General features: G+C 49.2%; 1 protein-coding gene across 1 annotated transcript in view; it reads left to right on the top strand.

Moving 5' to 3' along the window:
* Positions 1–15,793, top strand: part of Maml1 (mastermind like transcriptional coactivator 1) — a 42,709-nt gene that overhangs the window by 19,148 nt on the left and 7,768 nt on the right. The window contains exon 2 of the mRNA XM_013154821.2: positions 13,146–14,558. Within this exon, the coding sequence (XP_013010275.2) occupies positions 13,146–14,558 (1,413 nt within the window). The remainder of the gene's footprint in view (positions 1–13,145; positions 14,559–15,793) is intronic.

Genomic DNA, 15,793 nt, shown 5'->3' with positions numbered 1-15,793 from the left:
CCGGTACTGATAAAAAAAAGGAAAAAGACTCAAAAAAAAAAAAAAAAAAAAGATACATACTGATTCTAAAAACTTAGTGCCAGGAAAACTCTGCTTTTCAATATTGATTACATGCTAAAATATAAAACACTGGATTAAATCAGATATATTAATAAAGTCAGCTTCAGTTATGTATTTTTAAGGTGACTGCTAGAAAATTTAAAGTAATAAGGTATGATTGAAATACATGGTATTTAAATTTTTTTTAAAAAATAATTACATTAAAAGACATACTGCTATTTAGCCCCCCTCAGAATATTCTCCCTTGCTTCAAATTTGCTTGTCCCATCTCTCTTGCCACTTTCTAAAGTAGTTCTGGGAGTCCTCTTCTGTGAGTATGTTTAGGAGATATGTTTAAAACAAACGACAGTCAGTGCTGCTGCCACGTACCGTCCAGCTAAAAGGCAGGCTCCTAAAACATGGTTTGTCTCATCCACCATATTCAACATATCCAGCCCTTGCAATTTCTGGCTTTTTTACCTAATTCAAATGACCCTGAAAGGTGAATATTTTGAATCAACTCAGGACTTAAAGGTAGCCATGGCAGTGCAGCTAAAGACACGGACAAAAGACACGGACAAAGGAGCACTTCCAGAACTGCTTCAGAAAGTAAGAGAATGGTGGGGTGAGTATGTTCACATCAAGGGGAGGGGACGATAATATGCTTTTTCCTGTAACGGTTTTTAAAAATTTAAATATTCACTGTGTTTTTCAACCATATTACATATGCATTTGGCTCAGATTTGTGGCTGACATATTTCTGCTACACAGTGCTATACAGTGCTGGCAGATTTGTACTATATATTGCCTTAGTAGACACTTGTTAATGTCATGTTTCATTGATGGAACTCTTGTCTCGAGTCATCCCAGTCTTGAGACCAGAAGCTGACCTTGCAGCAGCTGTAGTCATACACCTGACCCTTAGATGCTCTTTTTCTTACAGAGGGAAGGGGGTGGGAGACCCTGCCAACACTTTCTGTCTGACCTCTGGTTGTCTGCTTTCTTTTTAAAAAAAAAATTTTTTTTTTTTAATCGGTACTGGGGATCGAACTCACGACCGCCTGCTTGCAAGGCAGGTGCTTGTGCCACTGAGCTAAATTCCCAGCCCCGGTTGTCTGCTTTCTTTGTTCACTACTCAGTTAATTCAGTCTACTTTGATGTCTTTAGTAGTATTGTTTTTTCCTTTTTCTTTCTTTTTTTTTTTTGTTTGTCTTTTTCATTTTTATCGGTACCAGGGATCGAACTCAGGACCACACATTTGCAAGGAAGGCGCTTATGCCGCTGAGCTAAATCCCTAGCCCCACCTTTTTCTTTCTTTGTACTGGGGATTGAACTCATGACCTTGTGCTTGCCAGGCAGGTACTGTGCCACTGAGCTATATCCCCAGCTCTTTAGTACATTTTTATTACCCTCTGTATTTGACAGTATTTGAAGATTTTTTTTTTCAATTTGTGATAGAATTGCTGAACTTAACTCTCAGGTGCCCTGGGATGAGTCCTTTATACTCTTGAGTTTCAGTTGTCTTCTCTGAGAGGGAAACAGGTCATCAGGAGAGAAGTCAGCAAATGGTCCAGGCTCTCACCTGTAGAGTGGGTGATAAACGGTTAGGGGAGCTGGTAGCAAGGGTCCTGGGGAAGTGTGTGTGTGTGTGTGTATAAATGTGAAATCTGTGAAATGGTAGATCACTTACTTCCTAGTATGTGCAAGGTCCTAGGTTCTAACCCCAGCATCACAAAACGAAAAAAAAGTAGACTGAAATCAGACATAAGCTCAAAAGAGGCCGCCACAGCAGCCATGGCTCTGCCGTCAGCAGTCGTGTGGGGAGCTTAGAAAACCTTCCCGGACCCCACACAGTTGCTGACTCAGTGGGTCGGAGATGCCTGAAAGCATTCCCAGGTGGGCCACAGTTTGAGAACCACTGCCCTAGAACAAAACAAGTGAAGTGGGTGTTGAATGGAGAGGGGAAGCATTTGAAGGGAAAAGTCCCAGGTGCGCTAGGTCCAGAAGGAATTAAAGGGTGTAGCTGAAGGGTCTTAAAAGAGTAGTGAGAGAGGCTGAGGGGGGAGAGGCTCCATCCGCCGGACTTCGCTGGACTTCGGGAAACAGCTCAGTCAGTGTTGACATCCTGATAAGGACAGAACTGGCTCTGGTAGCACAGTACCAGCTTTAGGTTGTGAAGGTTAAGTGAGCTAGCCCTGCCTCTGGTGAGGGCTGGGAGGGAGGCCCGTGAGGTTGAGTGAGCTAGGAAGACAAGCCTCGGAGAAGGTGGAGGAGGGAAAGCCGGGCCGGCTGGCTCCTGTGTGCCGCTTGTTGAGTGCTGTACTTGGCAGTGCACTGTCCTGCAGGGATGGGGAGGGACGCAGAGAAATGGCAGTGAGTGTTTGCAGCGTGACATGAGTCTTTCCCATCCTGTGGAGTGCGGGTATTGTGTTCAGAGTGTTAGAATATTTGGGGTAGTGCAAGAAATTTGATCAGTTGTGGGATAAGTGGTCAGAGTAAAAGTATGACTGGCTTGATGTTTGACCTAAACCTTAAAAGATTAATAGAGGTGGCTAGGCTGGGGTAGATTCTCAGCTCTGAAAGCAGCTTGGTTTAAGGTGGAGCCTCAAGGGAATATCTGGGACTGCACAGAGAAGTTAATTGGGATCCGATCGAACAGGTCCTTATGGCAGGTGAAGGAATTTGAACCTTATCTGTCAGTGATGGAGAAATAAGAGGGAACTTTAAGTGGTTCTGAGCTGTGTTTTATAGAGATCATGCTGGTAATACAAATGGTCAGAACCATCAGAGAGGGAAGAGAAATGAAAACCTGCATGAAGCCAGATGTGGTGCAGCATGCCTGAGCTCCTGGCCTCTGAGAAGCTGAGGCAGGATCACGAGTCCAAGCCTAGCTCAGTCCCTATTACCATGACTACCCCACACTCCCACTAAAAAAGTGGCACGGAATTGTTTCAGTAATGTAGGTTTAAAAAAAAAATAATGAGGAATCCGAAGACAGAAGACAGAACCAGTGCCCAGTCAGCCAAGAGGACAAAGACTGGGTTGTGCCTTCAGTCCGGGACCATAAGAATGAGGGGTGGCTGGGCAGGGAGGCTGAGAACCCAGCCAACCCTGCAGGGAGTGAATCCTCTCTGGGGACATTCTGAGTTTATACTCAGACAGAAGTCCAGAGTGGAGGAAAGAGGCTGGGGCATTAGAGAGGAAGATGCAAGAAATGTGCACTGGCCCGGGATGTAGCTCCAGGGTGCAGTGTGTGCATACCACATGTTCGAGGCTCTGATTCAGGCCCCACCACCCCACCACTGCTGCCACCAAGAACAGTGTGCCCGAGTTGTGTCTGTTTGCAAGGCTGCCACTGTGAGACCCTCAGGGTGGATGAGACTGGGGGAAAGGCCATCTACAATAAGGTAGAAGCCCCTGCAGGCAGCCACATTTAAGGGGCAGCCTACAGAAGCAGGGACAGGTCCAGAGAGCAGCCACAGGTCATCAGAGGGAGTGATCACAAGCCCCATTGTCTCAGAATGCTCAGAGAGGTAAGACCTTTCAGACTTGGAGCCTTGGACTGAAGACCCAGAGGCTCACATGGTGAGCTGACAAAGCAGAGCTGAAAGGGAGCAACAATAGCTGACAGTACTAATGGGACCAGGGGACTGGAGGACTAGGGAACCAGGTGCTCAGGAAGTGGCATCGGGGAAGCAGTAAAGTGGTGCACAGCCACCCTGCCCTCTTTTCAGAGGAGGAGCCAGAGCTTCCTGAGATGTTAAGTAATTTGCCGTGAGCACCCAACGGTTATACACCTGGACTGGGCCCCGGGCAAGCTCTAGCAGTCCCCTACATGATATCCTTTCCTTGGATACAGAGTTTTGCTGTGTCGCCCTCCTGATTTCCAACTTCTGGGCTCAAGTGACCCCCTGCTTCAGCCTTCTGAGTAGGTGGCACTCCAGGCAAGTTCTCCATGTGCTCCTAGTGGCAAGCTAAATGGCACATGGAATAGGATGAATCCTAGGGGAGGAGGGGCTTGGTGACTAGGGAGATGAGTAGAGACAGGACAGGATGGCAATGGGGTGAATAAGAGTAAGAGACTATGTGGGGAGTCCGGGGAGCGGTTCCCAGACACAGGAAGGCAATGGTGTCCACCTTCATTGGCCTCATAGTACATCTTTCTCCTGTGGAAGGCGTGACTGCATTTAGAGGGTGAGAGTTTCAAGAGGTCTGGTGGAATCAACAAATCATTGTCTGCTGTTCCTTAAGGCAGCATTAGTCTGTTACTGTCAGTAAAACTCCTCTGACCTCTTCCAGCCAGTCTTCCCCTTTTCTTAAGTAAGAACTTTATTGAGATATCATTCACATACCTTAAAACTCACTCATTTAAAGGGTATAGTTCAGTGGGTTTCAGTATCAGAGTTGTGCAACAGTCTATACAGTCAATTATAGAACTTCTTTTGTTTTTTGAGACAAGGTCTCACTTATAGTTCAGGCTGAACTTACAACAATCCTCCTGCCTCAGTCACCTGAGTGCTACAATTATAGGCCAAGCATTTTCATCACCCCAGAAATAATCCCATATTCCTTAGCCACCACCCATCAGTTCTCTCATTTTCCTTCAGACTTGGGAAGCCACTAATTTGTTTTGTTTCCTTAACTCCTTTTTAAATTGAAATGGAATTCAACCTCCACCCCACCAAGAAAATCACTTTTTCTTTATTTTTTTTTTCCTCTCTGTGTATCCAAACTACATAATTAGGGCCTTTCTCCTTTGCTCCTAAGATACACTAACACTAACACCTGGTGAAGTTTCTTCTACCTAACTCTAAAATCATCACTTTCCCATACCCACAGTCAGGTTCTCATCTCATTCAAAAACAATTTTTATAGTATTCTACTTAATCTGGCTGTAAATCCTGCTGAAATCCTTTGCCCACTAAGTGATTGCTGAGAATTTTTATAAAAATGCAAGTCTGAGCTGAGTATGGTGGTTTACATTGTAATCCCAGCGCTTAGAAGGATCACAGGTTAGAGCCCAGTTTACTTTTATTAATTTAATGAGAGCCTGCCTCAATAAATAAAAAGGGCTGAGAGTATACCTCACTCCAGGTGCAGTTCCCAGTATTTGGGGGATGTGACGTTTAGAACCGCATCACCTATAAACATGTATGCCCTCCAATCAGAATGTGATCAAGCCTCAAATACCAGTTTACAGAAAACACAGAGGATAAAAGTTGTGCAGGTCACCATGAAGATAAAATCAACCAACCATGGAAGTAACAAATTCTACAGGTCAAATGACTGAGCTCCTTTAATCAGTAAACAATATGGGGATGCCAGGTGTGGTGGCACACAGCTGTAACCCCAGCACTGGAGAAGCTGAGGCAAGAGGATTGCTATGAATTCCATGCCATCCCGGCCTATGTGGTGAGACCTTGTCTCAAAAAAAAAAAAAAAAAAAAAAAAAAGAAAGAAAAGAGTAAGAAAAAACTTAGGTATATAGAGAAAGGCTAAAGAGCACAAGACATGCAGTGTGTTGGATACTGATTTTAATAAAACAACTGTAAAAATTTGATGTTTTTTAACATTCTGTAATGATGCAGGGATTTTGTCTTTGATTTTTAATTTTTTACTTTTTACTCATACATGTTGGCATTACATACTGAGTACCTTCATTGTGTGCAGCTGGTAAGGTACAAAGCACATCTTAATGTCTCCTTCTGTCGCCTCTCCTTTCCTCCAGTATGATTGTTTTAAAAACACCTGGTGAAGTGGTGAAGGAGAAGTCATGTGATGCCCAGGTTCGCCAAGGCAGCCGGTAGGGCTGTGGGAGGCAAGGCCGGCCGTGTGCTGTTTACCAAGGCCTTGTCATCTAAGGGCTCATTGTGCAGGTCTCTGGACTTTTGATGGGTTTGAAATATTCCATAAGAAATAGTTTTAATTGTTTTAAGTTATGACATAAAGAAATTTGAACGGAGGGTGGAAGATGATAGTTATTTTAAGAATCATAATCCTACCTATTCAGGAGGCCGAGGCGGTTGACTCTGCATAAAAAATGAAAAGGGCTGGGACAGAGCCCAGTCATAAAACGTCCCTGGGTTTGAACCCTGGTACCGAAAAGAAAAAAGAAAAATCAAAGTCTGTGCTGTAGTCAGAGACACACGATACCATCTGGCCGGTCTTTTTCTCTTTCCTTGGCAGGCAGACAGGGCTGAGTTTGGAAGCCTGGGGAGTGCTGCGCGCTGGCCCCGCCCTCCACCGCACGGGGATCCCGGGAATCCCGAGGCAGGGGCCCTCGGAGCTCCTAGCTCTTGAAGAGCGAAAGGCTATTGGTGACAAGTAGGCTCCTCCCCTTGCCCTGACAGTCTCCGCCTACTCTCTAGGTACCACCTATGAGGGAGTCCGCATTCTACTGGCTGGGTTCGCTGAGTGTGAATGCACTGCCCGAGTAGGCCTGATGGTACTGTACTGCGTTTGCGCGCGGGGTGTGGCCGTAGCTTAGCTGCTGGGGCGCTTGTGGGTTGGCTTTCACCTGTTGGCCCTGTGCACTCTGCTCCTTGGAACTTGGAGGTAAGATGTCTTCGTGAGGAGTCTCTAGTTCTTGGGAGTATGCACCTCGAAGTAGCCGGACCCCAGGGTTTGGTTTTGGTATGGAAGCACACACCTGGAATTCCCATCCTTAGAGGCCGAGGAAGGGAGGTTTATCACTAGTGTAAAGCCATCCTGAATTACATAGCGGAGTCCTTGTCTCTAATACAAAAGAACCATCATACCGTATTCCAGAGCAGCTGCACTTTTTCCTTTTCCTTTCCTCTCCCTTCCCTTCTCTTCCTTTCTTTTCCTTCCTTTAATTTTCGTGTTTTTTTTTTTTTTTTTTTTTTTTGAGACAGGGTCTCTAAATAGCCTATATTGGCCTTGGACTTGTGGCAATCCTCCTGCTTCAGCCTTCTGAGTGCTGGCATTGCAGGCAAGCACCACCATGTCTGGCTTTCCTTTACTTTCCCTCCCCCCCCCCCTTTTTTTTTTTCCAGTACGGGAGTTTGAACCAAGGACTTTTGCACTTGTGCTGCATTTCTCAGCCTGGTTAATTTTTTTGAGACGGGATCTTGCTATGTTTCCCAGGCTGAGCTTTGAACTTGCACTCTTCGTACGTCAGCCTCCCAGTGCTGAGATTCAAGTGTGTGCCAGCATGTGCAGCTGTGGCCGCACCATTCTGTATTCCCCTTGGTAGTGCACTGCCTCTTGTGGTGGCACATGCCTGTAATCCCAGCACTTGGGAGACTGAGGCCGGAAAACTACCGAGAATTTGGGGCTGGGGATTTAGCTTAGCAGCGTAAGCACCTGCCTTCCAAGCAAACGGTCATAAGTTCGATCCCGGCGCCAATTAAAAAAAAAAAAATTACCGAGAGCTTAAGGCCAGCCTGAACTGCATAGTAAAACCCTGTCTCAAAAGAAAAAAGAGAGTAGTGCACAGAGGTTGCAGTTCTTCTATATCCTTGCTAGTTTTCTGGGATTGTGTGCCCTCCCTCACTCCTTTCTTCTCCCCCACTCAGCTTCATCTTTTCTTTCCCTCTCATTATTACCAGGCGTGAGTTTAGCGATTTCAGGGGACCCTGTCTCAAAATAAATCGCTAAACTCACGCTGGTTTTGAACTTGCAACCTTCCTGCTTCAGTGCATCTGCCACCATGCTTGGTGAATGCCCTACTTCGTAAGCACCAGGATGGTAATAATGAGAGGGAAAGAAAAGTGCTGGGATTACAGTCGTGCACCCCCGCAACAGTTTTAAATAGATTTTGAGTTGGGTTGGGTTTGGTTTCCTTTTGTTCTGTCCCAGGGTCTCACTTTGTAGTATGAGCTGACCTCAAACAATAGACCTTTTTAAAGAGGTTCTATTAGGCTGGAGATGTGGAAAATTTGCCTAGCATGCAGGAGGTGCTAGGTTTGGTCCTCAGTGGGGAAAGAGATGGAGAGTTGCTTTTGTCATGTCTACCCATTATCAGATTCCTTCCTTCAGTGTTGTGATATTGTGCTCTAATTCTGTAAAATACAAATGTGGTGAGGAGGATGTATAAAGGGTACATAGAACCTCTTTTTACTATCTTTGTAATTTCCTACTAATGTACAATTATTTCAGAGTAAAAAATTTTATTCTTATTGTTTGAGACAGGGTCTCACTATGTAGTTCAGGCTGGTCTTGAACTCACAGTGTAGCCCAGGCTGGCCTCAAACTCACAGTGAGCCTCCTGCCTCAGCCTCCAGAATGCTGGGCTTACAGGCATGCAGTAGTGCCCCTGGCTTGGACTCACGCTGCGTGGCTTTGGCTTTGGTGTTTGTGCACAGCCTCTTTCTGGAGGGTCACACATGGAAACGGGTTTCCCTGGACCTAGCTGTGCTTCTGACACAGGAGACTGGCTGGCATCTACAGCAGACTCCACACCTGCAAAGACTCCTTCCTGAGACAGCCAACTTTTTTTCTTCTTTTTTTGGGGACAGGATCTCACTACATGGTTCAGGCTAGGCTCAGACTTAAGGCAATTGTTCTGCCTCAGCCTCTTGGGTACTGACTACCAGCATGTACCACCATGCCAGCTTTATGTAATTTTCTAAATTTCAGATCAGTTGTAAAACAGGAACAGTGGTCCTTGTCTTCCAGGGTGGTTTTGAAGGGTTAGTAGGAATAAGTCCTGGTGCAAACCAGGAGGAGTAGTCAGCCAGGACCACTAGGCACACTAGGTCAATGGTGACTGCCCTTCAGAAACAGCAGGGTGCCGGCCAGGCTCAAGAAAAGAGCAAGTCTACTGCTAGGCTGAAGTTGTCAGTAATTAAATTATCACCTTAAAAAATTATGATTTTACCTGGTGTGGTGGTGCAGGCCTGTAATCCCAGCACTCGGGAAGCTGAAGCATGAGGATTGCCATGAGTTCAAGGCCAGGCTGAGCTACATAGCAAGACACTGTCTCCAAAAAGAAGAGAAGAAGGAGGTGATTAGATCTGCTCTGGAGCAGCACGCAGCTGTGGTGTGGAATGCACGTGGGGTCAGGTTGGGATGAGACTGGCTTTTGATGCAGTTGCAGTGATTCACACAAGGGAAATTGGAGGTAGTGGGGAAATGGGCTGGGGCACAGCTGGGGTGGGGCACCTTCCCACACCCCTGCTTGCGCCTGAGGCCCTGGGCTCCATCATCAGCCCTGAGGAAGAAAGGGAAGGAGGGGTAGGAAGGAGACGCAAAAGCTGAAGAGCCCCACAGGGGGAGGCTCAGTGGCCTGGTGCTGGGCAGAGTGCCAGGGAGGCAGGAAAGGGCCTGTGGTCTCTGGCCGCGGCTGCCGCACCAGGGACCTTGTCTGAGGTGGGAGCAGGGGACTGGAGGACCTGGCTTCAGACCTGGACAAGCTTCTTCTGAGCTGTCTGTGCGCGGGGGAGAGGTGTGCAGGAACAGGGGCACCCCTTAGAGCAGGAGAAGCCAGCCTGACTTGGGGAAGGGCAGATGAGCTGGGAAGAACCTGGTGATGACAGACCTGTGTGAAGGATGTGTCACCCAGTAGGATTCCAGGGAGAAGGGTGCAGGGCAAGGGAACTGGGAGAGCGCTCGCCACTCCACCGACGGCAGGGCAAGGGAAATGGAGAGAAAGCAGAGTAGAAAAGAAGATAGACAGTGTGGGGAGGGAACGGCCACTGCGGAGGCAGTTCATTGGGCTTCTTAGGTGGTGGAGGGAGGAGGAGGGAGAGAGAGACAGGCTCAGGAGTGGGCTGCCAGTGTGGCCTGCGGTTGACAGCCTGTACACTGTGCCGACCTTCCAGAAACTCTCCCTCACTCCAGCCTTCCTTTCCCCGCGTTCTGTCCCTTCCCAGGGTGTGAGGATTGCACCTGTATGGTGGAGCACCAAGGCGGTGGGTGGTGGTGGCTGATAGAAGGGTGGAAGCAGAGGGAGGCTCAGGAAGGGTGAATCCCCAGTACCCACGGGAGAGGCAGAAAGCTGGGGCGCACGATGCAGAACCACTCCTACCTTCCACAGCAGGCTGCTCCTTGGGGGAGTTGCAGGCGCTGTCAGCACCCTGGGATCACAGCAGTGAGTGGTGAGAGGAGGAGGTTCGACAGGCAAGGGACCCTCCTTCAGGTTAGTGGGGGCAGGAAGTGGAGGCAGGTGCTGATTTACAGTGGGTCAGCTCCATTCAGTGCAGCATCGGTGGCCTGCAGCCCCCTTCTGCTGGATGCCTGGCTCTGCGGCAAAGGACCAAGGCCTTCCCATGTGAGCCAGCCCGGATGTGGGAAGGAGCCCAGCCTGCAGGGCTGCTTTGCTGACTTGCCAGCCCCATCAGGGAGCTGTTCTGCAGCAGACCAGAGTGTGGGTCAAGTCATTTCCCCAGAACTGGCTCCTCATGGACCCCTGACTGAGATGGTTTGGTTCTCAGAACAAGAACCTCTGGGTGGACACCCACAGGAGGCCAGTGTGTTTACAGGTGGCAGTTGGTCCTGTGTGACTTGCTACACCTGCTATTTGCTCTGACATCACTTCTAACCTATTCAGGCTGCTTTCTCGCCCCACTGTAAATGCCTGGGGCTCAGCCTTCAAGGTAATTCACCTTTGCTGCCCTACAGTGCCTGAGCCTCCACCATCCACACTCCTCAGCCCACCTACACCATTCCCAGTGAGTTTTGTGAAAAGTTCACAAAAGTGGCTCAGTGTTTGCAAAGCAGTGCTGTTGCAAAATGGAATCGCTCTTTGGAACTTGTCTGCAGCTGTTCGCGTGTGGCTGTTGAAAGGGTGTGGTGGCTTTTATAATTGTTGGGGCAGAGAGGGAGCCTGTTTCTAATCTGGGACAGCCAGCTGACTCACCCAATGCCTGACCCTCTAGGTTTCCATCGTCCCCTTTAGGAAAATGGAAAACCAAGTTCCTGGGTTTCCAGAGCAGCTGGGACCTGGCTCTGTGGAACAGAAGAAAAATGGAAAAGGCATAAATATTAGCAACTCATTTTTATTTTCTCTGACCAGTTAAATGGGGATGAATTTTATTTCCTGAAGGTTATGTTTAATAGAGGATCCATTTTAGGGGTGTGGCTCTCCTCTCCCTGCACCCTCTAGGTGGCAGTAGGAAACAGGAATCCGTGTCTGGAAGCAAAGCAGTTGTGTCTGTACAGAGACCCTGTGCTTGCTTAAATTGGGTCCAAAAATTCTGTGACTACCTCTGCCCTACAGTTCTATTGTTCAGCATTGCTTTAATTTTTTTTCCACACCAACTTATCTTTATCTGGATTGAAAGACTACCTCAGCTGGGGTTCACAGCTAAGAGAGAGAAGCCTGAACCGGGACTGCTGATGCACACCTGAGATCCCGCACCTCAAGGGAGCTGAAGTTCCAGGACTGCCTTGGCAGCTCAGCAAGAATGTCTCAGAACATTTTGAAATGATCTAGAGATGCAGCTCAGTAGTGAAATGCGTGCCTGGTATTGTTAGGTCTGAGAGAAGGGAGAGGAGAGAAGTCCGTGGGAGGAATGGAGCAGACGGCCGTGAAAGTAGTGGTCAGCGGTGGCTTTATTCCGGGACTGCGGGGAGGGGGCCCCCCGCCGCTGGCCCCAGGCGCAGCATCTCTGCACCCGGGGCGGGTGGTCTCTCCGGGAACACGGGGAGTGGAGACTGGCGCACTGGCCAGCGCTGGCCGCTGAAATCTGGGTCTCTCTCTCTGGCGAACTCTCTCGGACACGTGGCGTGGGGGAATCTAAATAGCCTAAGCTTAGGGCAGCACCCTAATGCCATTAGAGATGCACAGGTATCTCATTGGCGCACAGATTCTTAAGGATGGGGATATAGGGTTACAATCAAGTCCATAGGGGGCGGGGGGGGGGGGAGTTTAGCTGCAGCCTTTTCTGGTTACAGTGTTCCATCTGGGCCGGCAACTCTTTCAGTATGAAGGCCTCGGGTTCAATCCCCGTATTACCAAAAGAAAAAAGGAAAATCTTGATATCCTGGGGAGGGGGGGGAATATGCTAACAGTAGAATGCAGCCTAGAGGCCTAGATGTGGAGGAAATTGATGTCTGCAGACAGCTTCCTGCAGACAGACTGAGTGCCTGCGGGAACAGCCCAAGGAACCTTCTGCAGTTGGGGTCACAGGGTTGTGATTGGGATGCTGGGGCCTGGTACAGGCGCCCCCTCTGGCAGGGGTCAGTCACACCCCAACAGTTGAAGGTAGGATGGGGACATGGGAAGATGCCACCTCATCTCCTGTCCACCCCATTTGTGTTCTCATCACGAAACACCTGCCCCTGGAGCACTCAAGCTGCTTGCTGCCGTAGTGCCTGTGTAGGACATTTAGCTTGTTCTGTGCCCTCATGTCCAGATATGCCCCATCTAGGCAGTTAGAGGCCGTGAAGAGAAGGCTTTGCCTTATTGGTCTGTGTTCTTCAGTCCTGTCCCTGGCACAAGCAGACTCACGAGGAGGTTGTTAGAGTTGGCATAGCAGAGCACAGCAGCGCCAGGGTAGACTCGATTACCTCCCAGTACGGGCCGTAGCAAGGCTCCCAGGGGCAGTATTCAGGGCAGGGGTTTAGAAGGTGTTTTGGTGATGGGGAGGAGGCTGGGATAACAGCTGAAAGGCAGAGGCCCATGTGATCTGTGAAGAATTATTCCAGTTCCAGAGCCTGCTCTAGGCAGGGCTTCTTCAGCGGAAGGGAAGGGAATCCATATCAAGCTGGCTTCATACAGGTATTTACTGGTTCCTGTGAGTGGAAAGTCAAGGTAGTGGCTGATCTCAGGTATAGCCCAGGATTCCAGCAATGTCCCACGAATTTCAGTGGCTCTTTGCTTAGCTTCTGCTTTCCTCTGGCTCTTTGCTTAGCTCTGTTTTTGAACAAACTCTGCAACTAGATGTCAGGGAGCATCCGGCTTGTATCGTGCAAAACAGAGAGCTGCAGAAGTCCAGGGTTTGACACATTTTTCCCCAGCTGAGCTTGACATTCGATTGGGACCACCCAGACCCAGACCTGGTGGTGGGCCAGTCCTAGGGTGAGGTGGCGCCCCAGAAAGCATGTAAGAATGCAGGCCCCAGTTTAAGTGACAGTTGGAAGCAGCGGGAGCCTCAGAGGTTAGGTTATGTACTCATGTCTCCCTTTTCAATGCTTTTCAGCTTCTTCATGATACAGTGAAAAGGAATCTTGACAATACCACCTCCCCTCAGAATGGCGAGCAACAGAACGGCTATGGAGACCTCTTTCCTGGACATAAGAAGACACGGCGTGAGGCCCCTCTGGGGGTGACCCTGTCTGCTAACGGACTGCCTCCTGCCTCGCCCCTCGGTCCACCCCCTGACAAGCCCTCTGCTGGAGAGGCCTTACAGTCCACTGGGAAGCACTCCCTGGGGCTTGATGCCATCCACAAAAAGTGTCTGGCTGACCCTGGCCTCCACCTGAATGGATGTGGTAACGCTGGTGAGGCCTTTGCTCTGAGCCTGAGCAAGGAGCTGAAGCAGGAGCCTGTGGACGACCTGCCTTGCATGATCGCTGGGGCTGGAGGCTCCATCTCACAGAGCAATCTCATGCCAGACCTCAACCTCAACGAACAGGAGTGGAAGGAGCTCATCGAGGAGCTGAACAGGTCCGTGCCTGACGAAGACATGAAGGACCTGTTTACTGAGGACTTCGAAGAGAAAAAGGACCCGGAGCCGTCTAGTGCTTCCACACAAACCCCCTTGTCCCAAGACATTAACATTAAGACAGAATTCTCTCCGGCAGCCTTTGAGCAGGAACAAGTAGGCTCTCCCCAGGTGAGGGCCGGGTCTTCAGGACAGACCTTCCTGGGGCCTTCATCTGCATCTGTGAGCACAGAGCCCCCCAGCATTGGGGGCTCTCAGACCTTGTTTCACAACTCTGGTCAGCCTGCGGCGGGCACCCCCAGTCCGAACCTGATGCCGGCGTCAGCCCAGGCCCAGAGTGCGCCGAGAGCCCTCGCAGGGGGGGTGCTGTCTGGCCAGGGCCCAGGAGGGGCACCTGAGCTGTCCTCCACCCACCAGCTCCAACAGATTGCTGCCAAGCAGAAGCGTGAGCAGGTGCTCCAAAACCCAGCACAGGCTGCCCCAGCCCCAGGCCAGATGCCTGCATGGCAGCAGACAGGGCCCTCCCACAGCCCTTTGGATGTCCCTTATCCCGTGGAGAAGCCTGCCAGCCCTGCTGGCTACAAGCAGGACTTCCCCAGCTCCCAGCTGCTCATGATGCCTGGAGTAAGCAAGAGCTCCCCTCGGCCCGGAGTCCCCTTCCTCCAGCCTGGCCACTCGAACCTGCTGAGTCACCAGCCGCCAACTAACTTGGGTCAGAACTCCGTGAATAGCCAAGGATCGGTGCTGGACTATGGCAATACCAAACCCCTGTCTCATTACAAAGCAGACTGTGGGCAAAGTGGCCCCGGGTCTAGCCAGAGCAAGCCAGCCCTGATGGCTTATCTTCCCCAGCAGCTGCCTCATCTGAATAATGAGCAAAACCCCTTATTTCTAATGAAACCAAAGCCAGGAAATATACCCTTCCGGTCACTGGTTCCACCTGGCCAGGTAAGCATGCGGTTCACTTTGCATTATTCTGTGCCTGCAGCTTTTTTTGTTTTTGGGGTTGTTTTGTTTTGTTTGTACCAGGGACCAAACTCAACCTCACACTTGCCAGGCAGGCACTTATACTACTGAGCTAGATCCCCAGCCCATGCCTGTGCTTTTTTAAAGGATCACATTTCATGTATTTTTTTTTTAGAAGTTTTGCTTTTTTGCTACCTTTCATATTGTTCAGAATCTTTTGAGCTGGGTGCAGTGGCACATGGCTGTAGTCACACCTATTGGGAGGCTGAAGCAGGAAGATCTTGGATTCAAGATCAGCCTGGGACATATAGTGAGGCTCCATCTGAAAAATCAGAAAAATCTGGGTGTGGTAATGATTGAGTGATTTGTACTCAGTCTAGAGCAGCACAAAATATTAAAGAGAGGAGGCAAGTAGATAAGAAAAGAGTTTAATGAGCAGGGAGCGCATAGAGGGAGTCACCACAAGGAAGGCTGTGGTGACTCTCTACAGACAAAGGGCAGGCTCTGCATGATACAGCCTTTGATGGAGGAAGGGCTCTGATGGCTGGTGTGAGCTGATGTATTTCATGAGAGTGCAGGGGATTGGATAAACCTTTACATTCCTGAGCTTTGGCAGACTTTTGGAAAGGAGAAGCCATAGGGGCTTCTGGGAAGAAGGAGGTGTGCATTATCAGGGCACAGCTTTGAACCACTGTCATGATTGTTCTGTCTCTCAGACAGGGAATCTAACATGAGCACATTCCTTAATCCCAGCACTCAGAAGGCTGAGGCAAGAGTATCGCCATGAGTTCAAGACCAGCCTGAACTACATGTGAGACTCTGTCTCAAAAACAAAAGAAAAGAAAAAGACATTACACTGCTAGACTCATGAGGATCTGCGTGTGGTGATGCACACCTGTAATCCAAGCACTCTATAAGGCTGAGGCAGGAGGGTCACTGAGGTTGAAGCCATCATGGCCTACAAAGTGAGTTCTAAGCCAGCCTGAACTGCAGAGTGAGACCCTAGCCCTCAAAAAACATTCTCATGAGGATTACATATACAAATTAGTAAGAACTGAAAAGGACCTCAAAAAGTTAAACTTGTTTAATAATTGTTACTGGCCTTTTTCTTCTGAGTATAAGTAGTGATGTTGAAATGATACGGCAGCCACTAGCCACCCTTGAGAGAGCAGAGTTGGTGCTGGTCGAGTGTTTGCTTGTTTGGGCGCTGGAAGGCA

This window comes from Cavia porcellus, unplaced genomic scaffold (assembly GCF_034190915.1).
Source record: "Cavia porcellus strain 051 isolate PalLab524CR breed Dunkin Hartley unplaced genomic scaffold, mCavPor4.1 scaffold_19, whole genome shotgun sequence".
NCBI lineage: Eukaryota > Metazoa > Chordata > Mammalia > Rodentia > Caviidae > Cavia > Cavia porcellus.
This window is presented reverse-complemented; position numbering and strand designations above follow the sequence as displayed.